Below are 21,039 nucleotides of genomic sequence, written 5' to 3' on the forward strand. Positions count from 1 at the left end.
CCTACTCAATTTCAAGACTTAAGTCGAGAGTGTTGTATATTTGTTGTATATACCGAAAAGAAACAATGAAAGTATTACTTACAAAAGCACAACAGGTTTTGTAAACACAATACCCAATATATAATATAATAAAACCAACAGGAAAAAAGGTTCAATATATTTTTAAAAAACCCAATATTGTGTAAAAAAAAAGCAAATCCCAAACTTCCTGGTGCATGCAAGATAGATCTGAGTTTCGTTGGAGTTGCTAGCGTTCAATAAATAATATCACTTGTCACGCTTCTAAGCCGTCTTGTTGAGTCTCTTTGTAACGCGATCTCATCCAGGCCACAGCTAATAACGGCCTGTTCCCTTTATCATCGTTACTTTTTGCATATCTTTCATTCATTTGTTCGATATCTCTCTGCATCACCGTCTATGTCTCTCGTTTCACTTTCCCCTGACTCTCAGTCTGAAGGAAGGAAGGGTCTTGACCCGAAATGTCACCTGTTCCTTTTCTCTTTAGATGCTGCCTGTCCCGCTGAGAGTTACTCCAGCTTTTTGTGTCTATCTTCGGTTTAAACCAGCATCTGCAGTTCCTTCCTACACATGAACAATAGCCTCCATGTTACACGGAGGTCGGGTTAGCAACTATTGTAGACGCTCCCGCCTGATTTCGCGTTGCATTGGAGCTCGGTGTGTAGCGGGGCGGTTGAACACGGAGCTAGAAGCCGCCAGCAGAGGGAGCACGGCCTCGGGTCCCAACTTGAGCCGGCAACGCTTTGCTTTGTTAACTGCATGTGAGTTCTTTTTTGTCTGTGTTTAAAGTAATGACTCGAGGGCTAGATGTTTTGATTACATTAATCACTGTCAGTCTCTTCGGGAATTAAGGACTTTGATGTAAACCTCTGGTGTAGGAAAACAGTTTTTTTTTTAAAGAAAGCGTACCCATTCAGACATTGAGAGATAACACGAGTTGATTTAGGCTAATTTCTTGAATAGTGTCCAACCAAGGCTGTCATTTCAATTGTAAAATGATCTATTGATGCGCCGCAAAGTTTAAAGATGTGTAATTTCCTCCAAGCCCGAAAGTTAAAGTCTTGAGACTTTGGTCATCAGTAATACGCATTAGACTGGGACTTACTCCGTTTCTTGTTGAAAATGGCATGCAGGTCCGTGCCTTCCCGGATCACTGCAATAGGTTTACAGTAATAGCGCCGTCACTGTAAATCGGAACTATTACACGTATCAGAATCATTATTATCACGCCTTAATTGGGTTTCTCAGACGGATATAACTTTCTACACCGCCGTCTATCACTCTCGTTTCCCTTTCCCCTGACACAGTCTGGAGAAACGTCACCCACCCCTTCTCTCCAGAGATGCAGCCAGCCCCGCTGAGTTTTTTTGCGGAACGATAGTCAAGGTTCCACTTGTCGCTTAAAATAAATGGCCCGCACGTCCAACGCGTTGGTTTCCTACCTGCGTTTCCTACCTTAAGTTGATTACCCGCCAAGTAGCAAAGTGACGAAAGGGGTTCTTGCCCTTATTGTGTGTCTGGCCGAGTCGCTTTAAGATTAAACGCCGACCCGATTCACTAGACCAGGCACACTATAATCTTACCCAAATCGCACCTTCTCATACCCAAGGGAATGTAATGACCTGGCGGGAAGTCAGATAACGGTGGGGAGAGTTCATGTCCAGCGGCGTGCCCGAGTGTACTGTATATGTGAATGTATGAATGAAATGAACAAGAGAGGATAAGCTGATGCCGGATTGAGCGGCCGAGGGAGATACCACCCGCCGTAAGGCAGCGGGCAAGAGGCGGACTTGGAGTGTTAGACTGGAGAGTCCAAAACATGCGCCGCACTTTCTTGCTGCCTTTGTGAAAAGCGCGTTGCTTTTGGACCAGTCCGCCTGCTTCGTTCCGCAAAAGCTGTTTTGTATACTTAAAGCTTGGATTTTTATTGGCAATGAGAAATCCCAGCTGTGTAAAAGTGGCGGGCATGTCTCGAGGCTGTGGGAAAAGTGTGCGATCGGTCCGCACCCGCCGTCGCCGGCGGTTCTCTAGTCTGGGAGAGGTTTCAGTTTAGATTATGTGACAGTTTCACTGCGAGAAGAGGGATCCGCTCCAAACAGATTCACCCAACTAATGGGTCCCACCAAATGCCCTCTCGTCTCGCTGAACGGAATATAACGCTGGTGTATGCCGTTCTATCAAACCCTGTTGTCTAAACACAACCGCTTTCCAACAATAATATATTAACCATGGAAATAAAACCCATAACACAGAGGAGGGTATTTCTCATCGATCTGTCTGCAACATTGTGTTCAGAAACGAATTGTAAATAGCGAAGTGGAATTAACAGCAAAAACCCGCTGCCTTTCCCTGTAGAAAGTAAACGCTGACTAGAACAGAGAGAGATTGTCAGAGTTACTTAGAATCTGCTTCGGTATTAAGAAACCAAAAATAAAAGTGAAAAGCAGCCGGCTTTAGAAAATCGCTGCATCGCTCTAACGGATAGATGAACAGGGAGATGTGATTTCCTCTTCAATTGAAACCAGTCTATATGTGGCAATACCTTGAATATCTGCCAATTGTTTTCGGTTTCTAGATGGTGGCACTCGCCTGTGTGTTTGGGAGTGTGAGGAAGGGGGTTATTGGCTGAGTGGTTACACTGTATTTTAGAATGAAGTCAGCGATTTGTCCCCAACTCTTTACACAGCCCGCGTACAGGTAAGAACGCGTGATCTCCGCGTTTCAGGGCGGTTCCAGGTGAGATGAGCCGTGCGCTCTCATGTCCTCGCTTATTGCGACTGGGCATTGACACAAGACGCAGAGATAAAGTGTTCCTCGTGACAGGATCATAATTCGAGGTGTCGCTAATGGTCCAGGCGAGAGAGTTAGCCCCGCATTCAAATGGCAAAAGAGCCCGACTGTTGAATCTTATTTTTTGAGCATATCATTCATCGGCCCAGCCCCCTTTCCCAGCTGATGCCCAATAAGAGAGAGAGACACAGGCTGACACCTGCTTATAAACAAAGCCCAGGCGCCCGGGACGAGCCACAATCTCCGATCAGCAAAAGTAGAAAAAGCAGCGGGCATCGTGTGTGTGTGTGTGTGTGCGTGTGTGTGTGTGAGCTGGGACTGACGGCCGACATGACTTCCAGCGAGATTGAGTTCCCGAGCGAGCTGAAGGCGGACCCGCCGGCTCTCATCGCTTCCCTTCATCTGCTGCCGTCTCCCACTTCAAACCTGGAGATCAAACACACCAAGGTGGGTGCTGCTTCGTCTCCTCGCATCTCCCTTCGCTCGCTGCTCTGTGTTATGTTAGCGGGGCTCCGCTGCTGGGTTCGGGTCGTTCTGTGTTAGCCAGGGTCCGGTGGTGGAGGGGAGGGGGAGAGGGGGCAAGTGGGGAACAATCTTCCAGAGCCAGCCTGGCCGGTGGGCAGCCGGCGGGGCGAGTGCCCATTCCGCTGGGCACCGTTATATAACCCCTACCCCACACACCACCCTCTCTCACCTTTCACCTTTCACACGGAACCAGCTCTCGCCTCCTGTTTATTTGCTTTGACTAGGAGCAGCAGGTGGGTTCCTCTCCTGAGGTACATATTCAGCGGGGAATTAACCTGACAAACAGGAGTGTGGAGCCACTTCATCAACAGTGTCGCCGTGCGGAAAATGGGATGTTTTGGGGTTTTTTTTAAGAAAGTTGGTAGATTGGACACTCTGTGACCAACAATAGTCCGGTGAGGTGAGAGGGAGGAGAGTGGATCCAGGTGCAGAGCGGGGCTGGGCATTAGCGAGGGATCCTGTATGTGTGGTTTGCGCCGATTGGTACCAGGTTGTGTCCCGGGAGGCCGGTCGCGTTGCCGGCAGCTTCTCCGCAGTTTGTGATCATGCGCTCCAGCCCCAGGGACCTCTCGCCCCATGCCTTCGCCGTGTTGTTGCCATTCGCACCTCTACACGCCCAGTTTTATCCAGCATAGACATCCTGTCCCTCTGGTTAAAGGAAGGGATTGCAGATGCTGGTTTACACAAAAAAAATGCTGGACTAACTCAGCAGGGCAGGCAGCATCTCTGGGTCGAGATCCTTCTTCAGATAGACTCGGTCTGAAGAACGGTCTCGATCCGAAACGTCACCCATTCCTTCCACGCAGAGATGCTGCCTGACCCGATGAGTTACCCCAGCATTTTGTGCCTATCTTTGGTTTAAAGCAGCATCTGCATTTCCTCCCAACACAGTTTGATCCAAGAATCCTCATTCCGGGAATGTACCTTTAGTTTTTTTTTAACTATCCGTGTCTTTAACAATGTGTCTTTCTCATTTTGGTTGCTCGTTTGTTTTTGCTGGCATTAAAACCTTTGAAATTATTGATCAATGGCATCTCCAGGATTGGCGACGGTGTGAAGGATTTCCAAATCCATTAACCTCTCCATGTGAATGTATTATTTGAAATAAAATGTGAATCGCACCTTTTTGCAAGGCGATTAAATGGCAATCGGCGCAGATGTGTCGGAGTAATCCGTGCACCGTGCAGTCTGCGGGGCCCATTCTCGTGCACACCATCGAGTCTCAACGGGGAGGGAGTGAGATTTATGGCTATTTAGTGGTTTGGGGATAGAACCATCCCCAGCCGGCCCTTTAATGCAGTATCCACTTTCCGACTTATTATAAAGAAAAACAAACAGCTGAAATGAGGCAAGGTTTGTAATGTGAACCCTGGATTTTATTTTTAGATCTAATTGGTAATGAAACCTTGCTTTCTCGCCATATGGTAACGTGCCTCGAATTTGCCATTCTCTTTCCGGGAAGGGGCGGTGGCTTGTGAAGTCGGGAGTGCGTTTAGTGATTAATTTGTATACTTGTGGAAGGGGACTGTCTACAACTTTCCACGACTCTTTGACGGGACGGGGTGGTGGACACTGAAAAGAATTCAAGGGCCCTGAAATATTTGCACGAACAAAAAACATGGGTGAAGGTCGAAAATGGTGAATCGAAGTCATGGTGCATTGGCATATTAGTCTGAAGAAGGGTCCCGAGCCGAAACGTCGCCTATCCACGTGTCGGGAGGACCTGTTTACACCGAAGATAGACACAAAAAGCTGGAGTCATTCACACAGCATCTCTGGAGAAACGGAATAGGTGTCGTTTTGGGTTGAGACCCTTCTTCATACTCGAAACATCACCCATTCCCTCTCTCCAGAGATGTTGCCTGTCCCACTGAGTTACTCCAACGTTTTGTGTCATTTTGTGTAAACTAGCATCTGCGGTTCCTTGTTACAACATTAGGGTATATTGCTTTGCGCTGAGGCTGGGCCTGGAGTAACAGGGAGAGTGCCGGATCGAGAGTGAGGGGCAGCCCTGTACAAGGTCTGCTTAATTGCAGCACCGCGTGTTGCAAATAGATACTTATTTGCAATGGTACACAAAAAAAGCTGGAGAAACTCAGCGGGTGCAGCAGCATCTACGGAGCGAAGGAAATAGGCAACGTTTCGGGCCGAAACCCTTCTTCAGACTAATGGTTGCTTTTCAAGATTTTGCCAATCCTTGGCTAGTGGTGTAAATATCCCAAGACGTCTTTTATTCTGGAAGCATCACATTCTGCATTTGATTCTTCATTCCCTAAAAACTTGCTAAATCCATCGCAAAACACAAGGTGCTGGAGAAACTCAGCGGGCCCGTCCACTCGCTCCACATATGCTGCCTGTCCCGCTGTGTTCCTCCAGCACTCTGTGATTTGCTCAAGATGCCAGCATCTACTGTTCCTTGTGTGCTCAATCTACTACAGTGACTGCTTTCTGGGATGCTGCTGCTATCCGTGCAGCACGAGGTTTGAATCTTGGCGTGTAGGAAGGAACTGTAAATATGCAGCCTGCACCCACTGAGTTTCTCCAGCACTTTTGTCTACCTTCGAATTTCCAGCCCCTGCAGTTCCTTCTTAAACACTGTAGATTCTGGGTGTGCTGGAGTAACTCAGCGGGACAGGCAGCAGCATCTCTGGAGAGAAGGAATGGGCGACGTTTCGGGTCGAGACCCTTCTTCAGACTCACCCATTCCTTCTGTCCAGAGATGCTACTGCCTGTCCCGCCGAGTTACCGCAGCATTTTGTGTCTCTTGTCGATTGAGTTATTGAGCCTAGAGTGAGAACAATAATAAAGGCAGTACCCGCACAAAGTGTATGTGCGTTGCAAGGTTGCAGTGGGAGGCTGCATCCCCAGCGAGCTCGGGCACTGGAGAAATGTTCGCAAACTTCCCAGCTCCTTGATCAGTTATTCACACCACACACGCTTAGCGTGGCGCGGGGATCAAATTGTTGGACACGGATGTTAACCTTGCCCCGCAACAGTATTTACACTTCGCGATTTGACAAGGTGTGAGGTGTAAATCCATGCGGAGAATGCCCGCCTGCTGTTAATTACAGCCAGCGCAGAATCGCTTTACCGTCGAAACATGCGAGTTTCCAATTGTTGGAGGCTGTTTCCGAAGATGCGAGGTTACAACTCTGCGTGTGCACGGAGGCAGCAGTGAACGTGTGCAGAATTGTCTAAAGTTTACTTGTCCACGGCCAGAATTCTGCGCATGGAGAGGCAGTCCTGTGTTTGGCCGAGGGCAGATAGACAGTCATGTACATGGACGCTAGAATTTAGAAGATTGAGGGGGGATCTTATAGAAACTTCCAAAATTCTTAAGGGATTGGACAGGCTAGATGCAGGAAGATTGTTCCCGATGTTGGGGAAGTCCAGAACAAGGGGTCACAGTTTAAGGATGAGGGGGAAATCTTTTAGGACCGAGATGAGAAAAACATTTTTTACACAGAGAGTGGTGAATCTGTGGAATTCTCTTGCACAGAAGGTAGTTGGGGCCAGTTCATTGGCTATATTTAAGAGAGGTTAGATGTGGCCCTTGTGGTTAAAGGTATCAGGGGGTATGGAGAGAAGGCAGGTACAGGATACTGAGTTGGATGATCAGCCATGACCATATTGAATGGCGGTGCAGGCTCGAAGGGCCGAATGGCCTATTCCTGCACCTATTTTCTATGTTTCTTTGTAGCCAAGTGTGTGTATGTACATGTATGTGTACATGCATGGATAGGAAGAGCAGCACCTGAAGTTCCTTGTTTCCACTTCCTCGTAGGGCCACATCCGCCTGTACAGGCAGAAGCAGTCCGACATAATTGTGTAGATATCGAAATAGTTCTGTCTGTGTCTTTGCAGTGTTTGAAAGTCATGAACATATAACTCGAGATAAGTTTGGATGTGTTCATAGACAGTCTTGTAATAGCTCACAGAAACATAGAAAATAGGTGCAGGATTAGGCCATTCGGCCCTTCGAGCCAGCACCGCCATTCAATATGATCATGGCTGATCATCCAAAATCTGAGTGAAAAAGTTGCCGCTCAGGATCCCGTTACATTTTGCCCCTCTCACCTTAAACTATGTTGTCTGGTTCTTGATTTCCCTACCCTGGGTAAAAGACTCTGCATTCTATTCCCCTCGTGATATCAGGTGGAATGGATCAATCCTTATTTAATATCTCCATGCTCCACAGAACATAAAATACATGGTAGATGTGGCTCTGTTTTCTATAATGATCAATGCATCTCCCTTTCCAAGAACAATTGGGTGTCACTTCTGGCAGCTGTGACTAGAAAACAGATTGAGCATTTTTAGATTATTTTACATTTCAAAAGGATTCAAAACTGCCCCATATGAAGATTAAATTCTATTCAATAACTGTGTAACTTGATTCTGTGGCGGGTGGAAAGCTGTTCGCTGCTGTCTCAAGCAAGTAGCCTCACTGCATGTGTGAGATTTGTCAGCCATTCACCGCAGGGGCATCACACGTTACCCTGGTCTCGTCTTTTACTTGACATCACATATGTACACTTCAAGCAGAAGTCAATGAATAGTGATCAGTGGTGGGGGGAATGCTAGCTAATTTTTGCTTCCCAGCCTGGGCCCAATTTCATTGCATCTGCTTCTTTAGCATCTCATGTGGCACAGACCAGGAGCTGATCCATAATTTACTGGATACATTCATAGACTCACTGGGGTAATATCAGGAATGGTCATTATCTTAAAATCAAGATGAGACGTCATTTTCTGGAAATAAAGTTATGCAAGGTTATGTCGTGATATGGACGAGTCATAAAATATCTTAACTATAAAATTTCCAGATGAAGCCACCCTGGAATTGTAGGTTGAGTGACACTGGACTGAGTAATCCATGGGATTGCAAAGATATGGGTTTTCGGATCTGTGGGAGTTGGCCTTTGTTGCACCAGGACTGTGTTACCCATGCGACTGTTACATCAGAGTTGAGCAAACCAGTAGAAAAATTACAGGAATTGAATACATGTGAGTCATCTCATTTTTCAGAGTATTTAATGAAATTCCATAAATTGCCTTCATTTCTTTGCACTTTCCTTCAAAATGAAACACTCTGAGGGATTGTTGGCACACTCAACCAAAGGCAAATGCCTTTTGCATTTATCGTCTTAGATACATCCATTACAAGATGGCAGCTTACTGAGGAGCTGAAACTTTGGCATAAACTGTTCTATCATAACCTGAGAGCTTTCTTAATGATGTCTCGGCCTCAAAATCTGTTCTGACCTTGAGACATACTACCGTGTAAATCATTGCTCTTCTTGCTTTAAAAAGGGGTTATACCCTACTGTTAATGGACAATCAATTCTCATCATGTTTCTGTGTGTAATCCTTTAACAAAACTATTAACCTATTTAAATTAGTATTAACCAAACATCAAAAATACTGCAGAAGGAATTGATGTTACCATTTATTTGGCGATGAAGCTGTCACAGTGGGTAGCAACGAAAGGAAAGCTTCCACAACAAAATAGATAGTCTGACAAATTTCTTAATGACTTAATGACTTAAGCAGGGTAATCACATAAAGTACACGTAATGATTATTTTCTAATGGCACTGAATCTGACATATCACCCTCACTTACTTCTTCATTCTACTGGCACTGTTTTAGTTTGGAACGGAGGAAGAATGGTAGAATCGCAGGACTAGGTAACTAAATCTCAACTCTGCCAGCCATTTGTGTCCACCTGCAGTAGATTAAATTTATTACTGAACTGATTGTCCTGATACAACACTCGAATGTTATGGAGCTCCAAGCTGGCACAGCCTTCTTGCCAATTACATCCCTGTTGGCAAATTAAAAGTTGTGGAACAACACTTCCTTCCAGCTGGCGAAACTGATTAAAACAAAAACATTGTGAAATTATTTTCAAGGCACACAATAATCTGTTAGTCAGAGCATTGTTATATTTTCACATAAAATCGTTCAACAGTCACCAAATGTTCACATTTGTTAATAAACTCAATGAAAATACATGTATTTTTATAGATTGAGTAATAGTTGAAACCCCTCCCGTACGGTGTTTTACTTGTTATAGTTCCAGCAGGAAGTGCGATACATTTCAGAATTGGATAATGGTCACAGATCAAGTGTTTTAGCAGTAAATTGCTTTGGTGGAAATCTGACACTTGCCATGTAATGGGCTCACACTCTGACCATGTACAAATTGGAGCTAATTTTCAGGCATGTTTTCTTTGAGTAAATGTTTCTTTTCTACTTAGGCATGAATGTCTCATTAGACAAACAACTCCTTGATAACTTATTCCTGAGTAATGACCTATTCCTTTCCACACAAAGTGACTTGTGTGAGTAGGGGTCTTTGTAGTTGTGTCTCCCAGCTGTTTGCCGAGGCAGTTCTCAGGGGGAGTGGATGCAGCGAGCCTGGAATAACAACAACATTAAACTTCATTTACCTCTCTAGAGAGTTTAAACCTCACTAAACGGTTAGAATTGATGTGATATTGTATTGCAGGCAAGACCAAAGGGTTGCGGGGAATTAACTTTCTCCAGTATGTGTCCATTGAAGCTTCTTTTGAGGACGGCTGGTTATCAGGCTACATGTGTTGGTTGTAATGAATATGGCCTTCCACACCTCCACATGTTGATAAGTATTTGCACTGTCTGGGTGATAAATTTGGCAAATGAAAGCATTGCTGGTGGTTCCAGCCATTTAGTGATTTTGTGTCACAAAGTTCAATCTATTGAGCCTACAGTAAATCCTGAGCAGTAATGAGCTTTCCTCCACATTTTGCCATCATTTAATCAAATTTGTGAAAGGATTCAAGCGGGGGAAAGAGATAGATGTTCTGAGCAGGAGAAGAAAGGACCGTTCATTGTGGAAAGCTTCAGGTTGATGCTGGAGCTGGCATTTGTAACTTCACACCTTTATCTCATAACTGCGGACGTTTTGTTTGAAATTTTTAGCTAAAATGTCATTCCTCGCTTCATGTAAAGGTTAATCACTTTGAGCTGTCAGGATTTTTTCTTTTGCTTTTTTTTTTAAAGCACAGATGAAGTCAACAGCATTCCAGTGCCCTCTTGTATCTGGTACTTACACTGTAACTATCATCACTTTTATTCCATTTAAGTCGAGGTGTCTATTTGAATTAATTACGCAAAAATCAATCTTTTAGCAAAACATTTGTAAATGACAAAAGTATGTACGCAGTCATTTTATCAGCAAGAAATATTCACAGGAAATACAACACCTAAATGAATGAATGTCACGTGTACTTCAGTTCATAAGGAATAGGAGTAGCATTAGGCCATTCAGCCCATCATGGCTGATCTATCTCTCCGTCCTTACCCCATTCTCCTGCCTTCTCCCCGTAACATCCGGCACATGTACTAATCAATAATCTATCTATCTCTGCCTTAAAGTTGTAATAAAAAATGTTAAATTGTAAATGTTAAAAGTTGTATGAATACAGCAAAGTGTGGAACAATGAGGAGCATAAAACTTAAATGTATCGGGAGATTATGGGCAGAGAAAGTTCAAGAAGTATATTTATCGCTTTGGCCTAAATTATATCTTCTACCACTGTGCAGGTCAGTGGGTCTGCTATTTGTCTCTGACCCATGTGATCTGCAGCTCTTCAGATCAAAACTAAGTCTTGCTGAGCTGAGATCAAACGGGCGAAGGTGGGGAGACTGCTGGTGATTCATCATTGCCAAGGAGGGGGATTGGGCCAAATGGAGCTGTTGCAAATGAAGGTGACATTCCTGTTATCTCCTCTGTTTGATGAGGGGACGTTCTCTTGATAACATGATTTTCCTTTCAGGAATGGAACAGCAAAATTCCTGAATATTGCAATATAGATATGTATATAGATAGCAATGTAAACCGACACACACTAACACAAAAGCACTTTAAGATATAGGAACACACAAATGCATAACATAGTGCTGTTACTAACATTTTCTCCAGTACTTTAATGAATAGGGTTGTAGAAAAAAATGTTTGAACCATGTGTAATATGTATTGCTTATACACCATTATATATGGGTAGCTCGTCCTATGGGAACCACATATTTACAGCCACACATCAGTGAACTGTGTGTTGTTATTTTAATGGGGATTAAGCTCTATTAAAGTTATGAGCTTTACATGTATCTTAAAAGATAGCAGAGAGAAAAACGTCTTGCAAAATTTTAAGCGTTTGTCCACCGTTAGATCAAGGCTGTCATATGGAAGACTCGTAATTGTAAAGCAGCAGCTTTGGCTGTTAGCATTGCAAATAACATATTGCAAAGTGCTTCACATGCTTTTGCTGAAATGGGTTGTGACTGCATACTGACAAGCTTTCCAATACAGAGGGTTTTACTTGATCAACAAAAATGAAAAGGCATGAAATCTACTTGACGGAATTATATATTGAGAAATGAGGGTCAGAGTAACAGGTACTTTGTTTTCGTCTGGAATCATTTAAAATCAGCGTAGGAATTGTCAGAATGATGATACAAGGCCCTTATTTTGTTCAAACTACTGAATTAAAATGTAGTTGAATATCAAGGTATCAGAAACTTAAAATCAAGCGATGTAAAACGTTACTTCCAATGTAGTTGGTTATAATTTTGTATGTTATTGTGGCAAGGATTCCCAAGTTCTGGAAGTCAGCAAACATTTGGGATGGAGCAGTGCCCCACAGATAAGCTGTCAGGGAAGGAAAATAAACATTTTGGTGCCCTATGCTTGCTCTGTTGCCATATGTAAATTTCGTGACCAATTGAAGAGTCACAAGAGTGCAAACATTTGGTGCAAGTATTTTGTTCCATAACAAAATGTCAAGTTACATTCCCAGTTTCATAACAGATTGATGGGAGATGGTAAAAGATAGCCAGTGTTCTCTCCTCCCATCCTATCAATGTGAGACGGCCCTCCCACAGAGCATTCTCACCAAGAACTGCTTCTACATTCCTAATGCTTATAATGCTTGCTGGGCCTGATTAGTAGAAAGGAAGCCTTTGCCTACATTGTTTTAAACTAGTCCTTGCTCCGGCTAATCATCAGAAGGTCTCTCTTAAATGAGTAAAATACAAGAACTCCAGAAGTAGTTTTTAGACTTTAAAGGTTACAGCACGGAAACAGGCCCTTCGGCCCACCAGCCCACTTCTCCATCCCACCTCGAACACCATCTCTACCGTACACACTAGGGACAATTTGCAATTTTTACCAAAGCCATTTAGGCAACAAACCTGCACATCTTTAGATTGTGGGAGGAAATTGGAGCACCCGGAGGAAACCCATGCAGTCACAGGGAGAATGCACAAACACTACAGACAGCACCCTTAGTCAGGATCAAACCCGGGTCTCTGGCACTGTAAGGCAACAACTCTACCACTGTGCCAAGTAGTTTTGTTTTTTTTTGCAAGTGGAACAATAAAGCATATCATTATTTGAAAATAAAACAACTACAAATATGCTCACTCTTTAGCAGTGTCTAATTTACCAGCTTCCAGAGATTAGCTGCAGAAGTGGTCATTTAAAGATGTAGAGGCGGTCTTCAGGATATAGTTGTTTCCCTGACTCTCCCTACTCCATACTCCCTGCTGCTCTGTAATCTAGCAACATCTTGTTGGTAGATTATAGAACAGCAGTGGCTGGTAACGCAGAATTTATAGGCCTCATCATACCTGTTCTCAATCCATGTTTTGGTTCCTTGGAAAATATTCGCTAAATTGAAGTCATTTTACAAGTAAACAGTCCGGCGTTGAAAACTCTGCAAGAACATTGAGTGGGAATTAATGTGGAAAATGCATGCAAGCATTGATGATCATGTGTGTAAACATAGTGTTTTAACAGTGTTTCATGGGGAATAGATGTAATCATTTGATCTCTATTAAACATTTGATCTCTGTGCCACAGTATATTGGATTGTTGGCTGAGAGCTAGCTCCCAGTGTAGTAACCAATCCACCAAAACCTTCTCCATTTGTTTTTCTTTTGTTTGATTGAGTTCCTGCAATTCTCATCCAAGACGTTGGGAGGAAGGGCATGGCATGCGTCTTGTCCCATCCTTTTCCTCACTCCATGAGGCAAGCCACCTCCCTCAAGGCTGCCTCCTGGTAGATCAATCTAAGAATGGTATTCATGGTGTCACTGGGAAAGGAATTGGGACAGACTTTTATGTTTATCATGCTGATATCTAATGGGTTACTCGGTGTGCAGGGTTGCATCAACAATGTTCAACTATTTAGACTAAGTTTTATTCAGAATGGCAACTTTACAATTTGCATCAGACGGAAAAGATATTTAGGATAATGACAGCTGGAGTGCATTTATAATGTAAAGGTTTATAATTAGATTTGACCTTCAATCTAATTTGCAGTTTTAAACGTATAAGAGAAAAAACAGGGTAAATTGCCTTAATGGGACTTTGTGCATTTTATGGGTCACTGTGAGACTGGAGTTTGCAGAAGTGATTAATATTTTATATTAGTTGCTCTTTGGAAGATGGACTTCCTTCCATTTTTATCACAAAGTGGTTTACAAGGAACAGCGCCAATACTTTATATTCTTTATAAAGTTAGTTGTTGGCAAATGTAGAATAAACCAATTTCAGTTTCTGACTTGTTGAATAAAACTGCTTGGTGATTTCCTCAGACCATTTACTGTCCTATAAATACTTTCCTAGACTTTGGACTTCCTTAGTCCACCCAAACATAGAATGTTAACTTCAGTGAAAGTGTATATACATATGAAGTATTATATTTCATATATTGCACTAATACTTTAAGATGATTGCAAAAATAAACATAATTAAATAATAATAAAACTTCCCTTGAATCCAGATAAAGATGTCCATTGAAGATGGTTAACATTTGATGAATAAAAACTTTATTCATCAAATGAATTGATGCAAGGAATTGATTTAAAATTCAAAAGCTCAGCATTATTATTTGGGAAATATATTAATATATTGAATAGTTAGAAATGCTAAACAAGACTCTAAGTTTTCAAAGCTAGCGGAGTGTATGGAAATAATTCTTGGTGCAATGGTTAGAAGGGGGTGTGTCCCTGTTATTAGTGATGATTGGAAGCACTTTTTTGTAACTTCCTGCTGATGGTTTGTGATGGTAATAGTGCCGTTTTGTGCGACAACAAAGAAAAGAGAGAAAAAACACATCTGCGACTCATTGAAACAATAAAAACTCATCAGGAATACCTCATCATTCACAATAGTATTAAAAGATAATATTTTCCAGCAGTCACTATTACCTAGTGACTCATGGCGATGGCTAGTTCACAACCCTGTTTTTAAGAGTCTTGTAAAGGGAGCAATCACACCATTTTACTGGGCGTTCCACTCTAACACTGTCCCTACATGCAGTATTATCACTTTGCTAGGGATACTCTCCTTCAATAATACTTGCCGCAACAAACCATTTACAAACAGTGGGGCGGGTGATTATTAGGTGTTACAACCTTTCCAAATTGTGCAAATTGGTGTGTGCAGAAACAAAACCTTCTGGGATCATTCAAACCAGGGGAAAGGATTTACTCTGGATGTTGTCACAACATGGTAAATGCATGTTCAATAATTTGCTGTTGTATCCAAAGCCATCTTTACCACAAGGAAACATGTAAATATGATATATATTAATAAATATGTTTTCCAGTAAATATTAAAACATATACATTTAAGTTTTATTTAATGTGTTATAAAGGAGGTATGTGAAAATGTTTTAGTGCAGTTAAAGGTTGATGAAATTACAAGGAAGTGTTAATTAGATTAGTAATTGGCTCGGACTAGATCCTCACAGTGCCAGAGACACAGGTTTGATCCTGACCACGGGTGCTGTCTGTGAGGAGTTTGTACGTTCTCCATGTGACCACGTGGGTTTTTACAGGTGTTCTGGCCTTCTCCCACGTTCCGAAGATGTACAAGTTTGTAGGCTAATTGACTTCTGTACATTGGTCCTAGTCTGTAGGACATGGAACTAGGCTATGGGTGATCGGTTGTCGGTGTCAACTCAGTGGGCCAAAGGGCCCGTTTCCACGTTGTATCTCTAAACCAAAATGAACTAAATTGTCCCTATACAGATCTACTCCGGCTGTACGGAGCTAATTCATACAAGTGTTATAGTTGTGCCTGTTCCTGCTGACTATACGTCTAGCATCAATCCCACCCACCCCCTCCCCACACCCTCCAGTCCCCATGTATGTTCTAGATCGTGGTTTCACCACCATATCAGTTGCTATTCAGACCATCAATAGTGCCATGAGTGTGATCACTATTTGCCCAAACAAAAATGTATGTATGACACTTGTGGCTCTCTCAGTCATAATCACCCAAAGAGCATCCCCTGGTGTGGTGGAATGTGCACTGCCCAATGGACAATGTAGGGGTCAGTTGCCAGAGTTTGAATGGTCTGCGGAGAGTATTCATAGAATCATACAGTGTGGAAACTGACCCTTCGGCCCAACTAGCCCCACCTGTCCATGCTTGGCCCATAACCCTCTCAACCTATCCTATCCATGTACCTGTCCAAATGTTTCATAGATGTCATGATAGTAAACTCAAAGGCAGCAGGCGATATCCCAGTCACCATCAGACTGTCGCAGAGTCCCTCTTCCTCCACTAATGCAATTAAAAAAAAACTAACCATTGGATAGTTTGAAAGTGATGTTAATGTGGTGGTAGTAATGGTGCCGTTTTAACACCATTTATTCCATCTCCGAAAGGGGGCTTCTGAGTAAAATGTCTTGGTGTTAAAATAGTGACTATGCCGAGAGTCATTAACATGACAGTTAATTCCTCCTTAGGTCAAACTCAGTGAACATACAGTAAGTGGCTGTGATTGATTTTGTACATTTGGTTTGTGGCTAACAATTCTTCACTCACTGTATTTTCCAGCTTTTTTGGGGAGAGGTTGCAATCATTTCTATTTCCTACACTCTTTAAATTGAATGCCTTAAAACTAAATTGACTTCATTAATTGTGGAAGAAATAACTCTAACTCGTATAATCTTACGGCCTGCACCAACTCCAGCTCATTGGCCCATGTGGCATACTCAAATAATACTTTTTTAGCATTGCCCATTGGAGGAAGTAGTCTTAGCCCAGTCTCTTTGTGTCAGTTTTGTGACATTAATGGATATAAAACTAACCTTTGAAACTTAGAATAAGAGTTTAAAATATTAAACTATTTTACACACCCATCTTAGATTTAATAAGTTAAAACATTTGTGTCGTAGTTTGTTATTTTCACCTAGAAATCTCACAGATAAATGTTAAAGGGTCTTGACATGGTGTGTTTAAATAATTAGAGAACAGTGAATCCGAAGTGACAATGCTGGGCTGCAGTTTCTCCATCAAAACCAGTTCCGCCTAACGTGTGCAGTCCATCTGCAATAACATTAATTGCTGGAGGAAATTGGCGGGGCAGGCTGAATCTGTGGAAGGAAAGGACATTACCTCCAGAGATGCTGCCTGGCTCACTGAGTTCCTCCAGGCACTTTGTGTTTTGCTCAGGATTCCAGCACATGCAGTTCCTTGTGTCTGCAATATTAAAAATCTGTCTCCACTTATGGTCATAATACCTCAAGCAACATATATATTTGAACGTAAAGGATTTTGACTGGAAGGGAGAAGTTATATATTAGATAAACAAGTAAAAACAGTTAGTGAATGTTGTTGATGGTAAGAACATTTTGTTAACTGTAAAATTGGATGGCAACCAATTCGAGAATCAGAAATCAATAAGGACAACTATCAGCTCAATGGATTCCTTCACATTGCTTTCTTCAAATAGACATCTTTCTAACACAGGAAGGATGGCGGGGTATGATCTAGGGTAATGGGAATGACAGGTAGTTTACATTTGGAAGTGCCTTAACAGGGATTGTATAAGGCACTGTTACTGTAACTATTCCTATACAGGTCAGGTGGGGCTCATGCTTTTGATTTGTTTCCTTTTGCACTGTTAGTCTAAGTTATTAATCTGACTGCAAAATAAAGTTTTCATTATGCAAAATGCATTTGATGTCCTGCTATTAATTCACTTCAGTCATGCATCCATTTAATCTTATTTGATTTGAAATAATTTTCATTCTTGCTTACCTGACCAAAAGGCAGTCTGCAGAAGAATCTGCGGATGAGGGAGAGAAAATTGGTTTTATTGCGATTTATCTATTTATATTTGCAGCTCAATTTCCAAGTTGTTTGTTTCCTCTCTATGGTCCCTTCATACTTCTCTCCTTAGTTTGAAGGTTGTGTGAGCAACTAATTCCTGATGTTTTTTTCTTCATTAATACATGGTTACCCGTAAAAATGGCACAAAGTGCTGGAGTAACTCTAGTAGCTGCTCTGGAGAACATGGATAGGCGATATATCCGGTTCAGGGCCTTATCCATGTTTTCCAAAGGTGCAGCCTGACCCGCTGAATGACTCCAGCACTTGGTGTCTTTTTTTGTATACCAACATCTGCAGTTCTTTGTGTCTGCCTATGACAAAACTGGGCTGGAGCTCATCCATTTGAATCACGTAACATTATTTAGTAATATGAGGTAAAATCACAAATTTGCAAAGGTAATTGCACCCCCCCCCCCCGCCAGAATTAAAGACTCCTGTCAGTTATTTGATTTCTCCAAGCATCCATGTATCTGCAGCTCATCAGAAGACAACAGATACCACTGGTGAGCTGTTTCTGCGGTTGACCTCGGTAGGAGCCAATTTCCTGGGGTGAACGTTGTTTTGCTCCATGGACACATCAATGAAGTTCCTTCCCCATGAACACATTAAAATCGATCAGGGGTATTAAAGTAATGATTTTGAAATTCGATCCTTGCATGACCTTTTCGGTAATAAAAGAAAGTACGATGCAAGTTGCAAAACTGTATTTAATTAGCCTTGTGACCGGGGCTTTATTGCAGCCACTATAACATGGAGATTCTCCTATTTCAGTAGGAATTCCAGTTTGGTATCTGTTCAGGATCCTCATAATATGGTGCGTATATAGTTTCATGGCACATATGTTATAAACTAATGATTGTATTTGGAGTCAAGCATGGAAGGATTATTATTATATTGCAAATGTTAATAACAATTGATAAATGGCGGTAGTATAACTGTTTAGAATTTCTATTATTAAATCTGTGCAACATTTATATTGTAAAACTGAATGCATCTCAAAGTACACTTGTGTTCCCCAGGCCCATATCTCTTCCATTACAATGATAATTGTCAGCTCTGAATGTTCCAAAGAACCGGAAATGAAGTTCTTAAGTTGGAACAGGATATGAAATTTCCTGCATTGTCTTAGGCACAGGTGCCCAGCGTGCATGAGGCTATGGAATATTTACAAAACTGTGTCATTCCATGAGTTGGAAGACACTAGGAGCCAAACAGCTGCTAATGCTTCAAAAATAGTTGAGTATTTGATGTCTGCGTCTCTGAGCATGGGAGTCGAGAACTCTCAAAGCAGGAAGCCACATATGAGAAAGGAATTATTTTTTTATGGAATGAAGTTGCAACCAGCTACTAAATCAATTAAAATGCAAGAAATTCCCATTCATTCAATCCTCCGTTCACCTAAAGTTATTCCTCATGTGGGAAACCATTATTTGGGATGTGAAAACTTTTCCGGTACCAAAACATGTGTGAGGCTGAAAATGCAAAAACATCCGTGAGAAATGCTGAGGCTAATTCTCCAGCTATCATGCTGCATAGTAAATCAATTTAAACTTTACTGAATATTGGGAGAGAAAAAAAAGAGTTGAGCAACTCTATTTAAAATAAATATTGATCCATCCTCAGCCATCGCAGGATGTACAGGATGTTTGTTGGGTTCTTAAATAGAGTAAATGTTCTCAAATGAATGAAAACACTTAGATCTCTCTATTGTATAGGGAGGAACTGCAGATGCTGGTTTAAACTGAAGACAGACACTGGAGTAAATCAATGAGTCAGGTAGCATCTCTGGAGAAATCTCTGGGTGATGTTTTGGGCCTGAAGAAGGGTCTCGACCTGAAATGTCACCTATTGCTTTTCTCCAGCGATGAGTTACTCCAGCTTTTTTGTGTCTTGTCTTAGATTGCTCTATTCTATGTTTCAGAATTAAACTTGGGGATAGATTATAATACCAATGTAAGGGTACAAGTACACAAAAATGCTGGAGAAACTCAGCGGGATGCAGCAGCATCTATGGAGCGAAGGAAATGGGCAACGTTTCAGGCCGAAACTCTTCTTCAGACTGATGGGGGGTGGCGGGGAGAAGAAAGGAAAAAAGAGGAGGAGGAGCCCGAGGGCTGAGGGATGGGAGGAGACAGCCCGAGGGCTGAGGAAGGGGAGGAGACAGCAAGGGCTAACAAAATTGGGAGAATTCAATGTTCATGCCCGCAGGGTGCAGACTCCCCAAGCGGAATATGAGGTGCTGTTCCTCCAATTTCCGGTGTTGCTCACTCTATACAGACTGGACTGTTTCCACAGTTGAGTTCATTTGATACTGAATTTCTTGATGAAAACATATTACATTTAATAACTAAGAAGAATGTTATATTTAAAATACTACTCAATATTTCTAGATCATGCCACCATCATTTAACAGTTGAATTTGCGACACAATTTTCCTTCCTGCACACAGTGTAGTTTAGTTTATGGAGACACAAAGAACTGCAAATGCTAGTAACTGCAAATTCTTGCATAAAACACAAAGTACTGGAGTATTTCAGCTGGTCAAGTGGCATGGATAGACAATGTTTTGGGTCAGGATCCTTCTTCAGATTTGGGGGGGGAGAATGCTGTGGTGGAGGTGAGAGTGGGCAAAGGCTGGTAAGTGTGATGATTTAGTTTATGGTCATCATCTTGTTATTTGAGATCTTTATCTCAAGAATAGATTCTGAACTAGAACACAAAGTTGGGGACATCCTTACTTTACAGAGTAACATAAAAAGAATGGAACAATTGGCGTGACCTCAAATGCAAGACATATTACAGAATGTGCTTTTATATCATGAAATAAATAACATTGGCATAAACAACACATTGTTGTCATTTTTCAGAGGTATTTCCGGTTTTTGTGTGTTTTGCAATTCCAGTTTGCTCAGTCACCATGCATTTTCCTGGATGCAGGTTTTCTGTTGTGAAATGCTTTCTCATTTGTATGTAAATTGTACAAGAGCGGAAATGTCTATACTTTACCCCAAAATTATCATTCTTGCTCTCAAACCGCTCCATTGCCTCATCACTGATACTTTGTCCAAACCTCAACGACGCATTCTTCAGTTCTGGCCTGTTTCACATCATGGATTGCCTTCAGCTATGTCGACACTAAGCTCTGTTTATTCCTGCCTAAATATTTCTACTTTCTCCTTTTTTCAAGATTGTCCTAAAGTAAAATCTCTTTAACCAGACTTTTGCTTATCTGAGCCCACACCTCTCAACGTGGATCAGTATCAAAATGTTCTAAAAATCTCTTGTGACATTACTTTTGACATAGGGGTGGCCCAGTGGCACACCTGTGGAGATGCCAGAGACCTGTTTGATCCTGACCACAAGTGCTGCCTTTGCGGAGTTCGTATGTTCTCCCCGTGTCCACGTGGGTTTTCCCCGGGCACATAGGTTTCCCCACCACACTCGAAAGATGTACAGCTTGTAGGTTAATTGACTTTGGTCAAAAATTGTAAATGATCCTTAGTGTGTAGGATAGTCCTAGTGTACGGGGAT

The 21,039-nt window shown here is 42.2% G+C and overlaps 1 protein-coding gene across 1 annotated transcript in view; it reads left to right on the forward strand.

Annotated features, from left to right (window-relative positions):
* Nucleotides 1-2,611: 2,611 nt before the first annotated feature.
* Nucleotides 2,612-21,039, forward strand: part of aldh1a2 (aldehyde dehydrogenase 1 family, member A2) — a 78,833-nt gene continuing 60,405 nt past the window's right edge. Inside the window, exon 1 of the mRNA XM_055661222.1 lies at nt 2,612-3,255. Within this exon, the coding sequence (XP_055517197.1) occupies nt 2,974-3,255 (282 nt within the window). The 5' untranslated portion in view covers nt 2,612-2,973. The remainder of the gene's footprint in view (nt 3,256-21,039) is intronic.

The sequence above is a fragment of the Leucoraja erinacea genome, chromosome 33, assembly GCF_028641065.1.
Source record: "Leucoraja erinacea ecotype New England chromosome 33, Leri_hhj_1, whole genome shotgun sequence".
Classification (NCBI taxonomy): Eukaryota; Metazoa; Chordata; class Chondrichthyes; order Rajiformes; family Rajidae; genus Leucoraja; species Leucoraja erinaceus.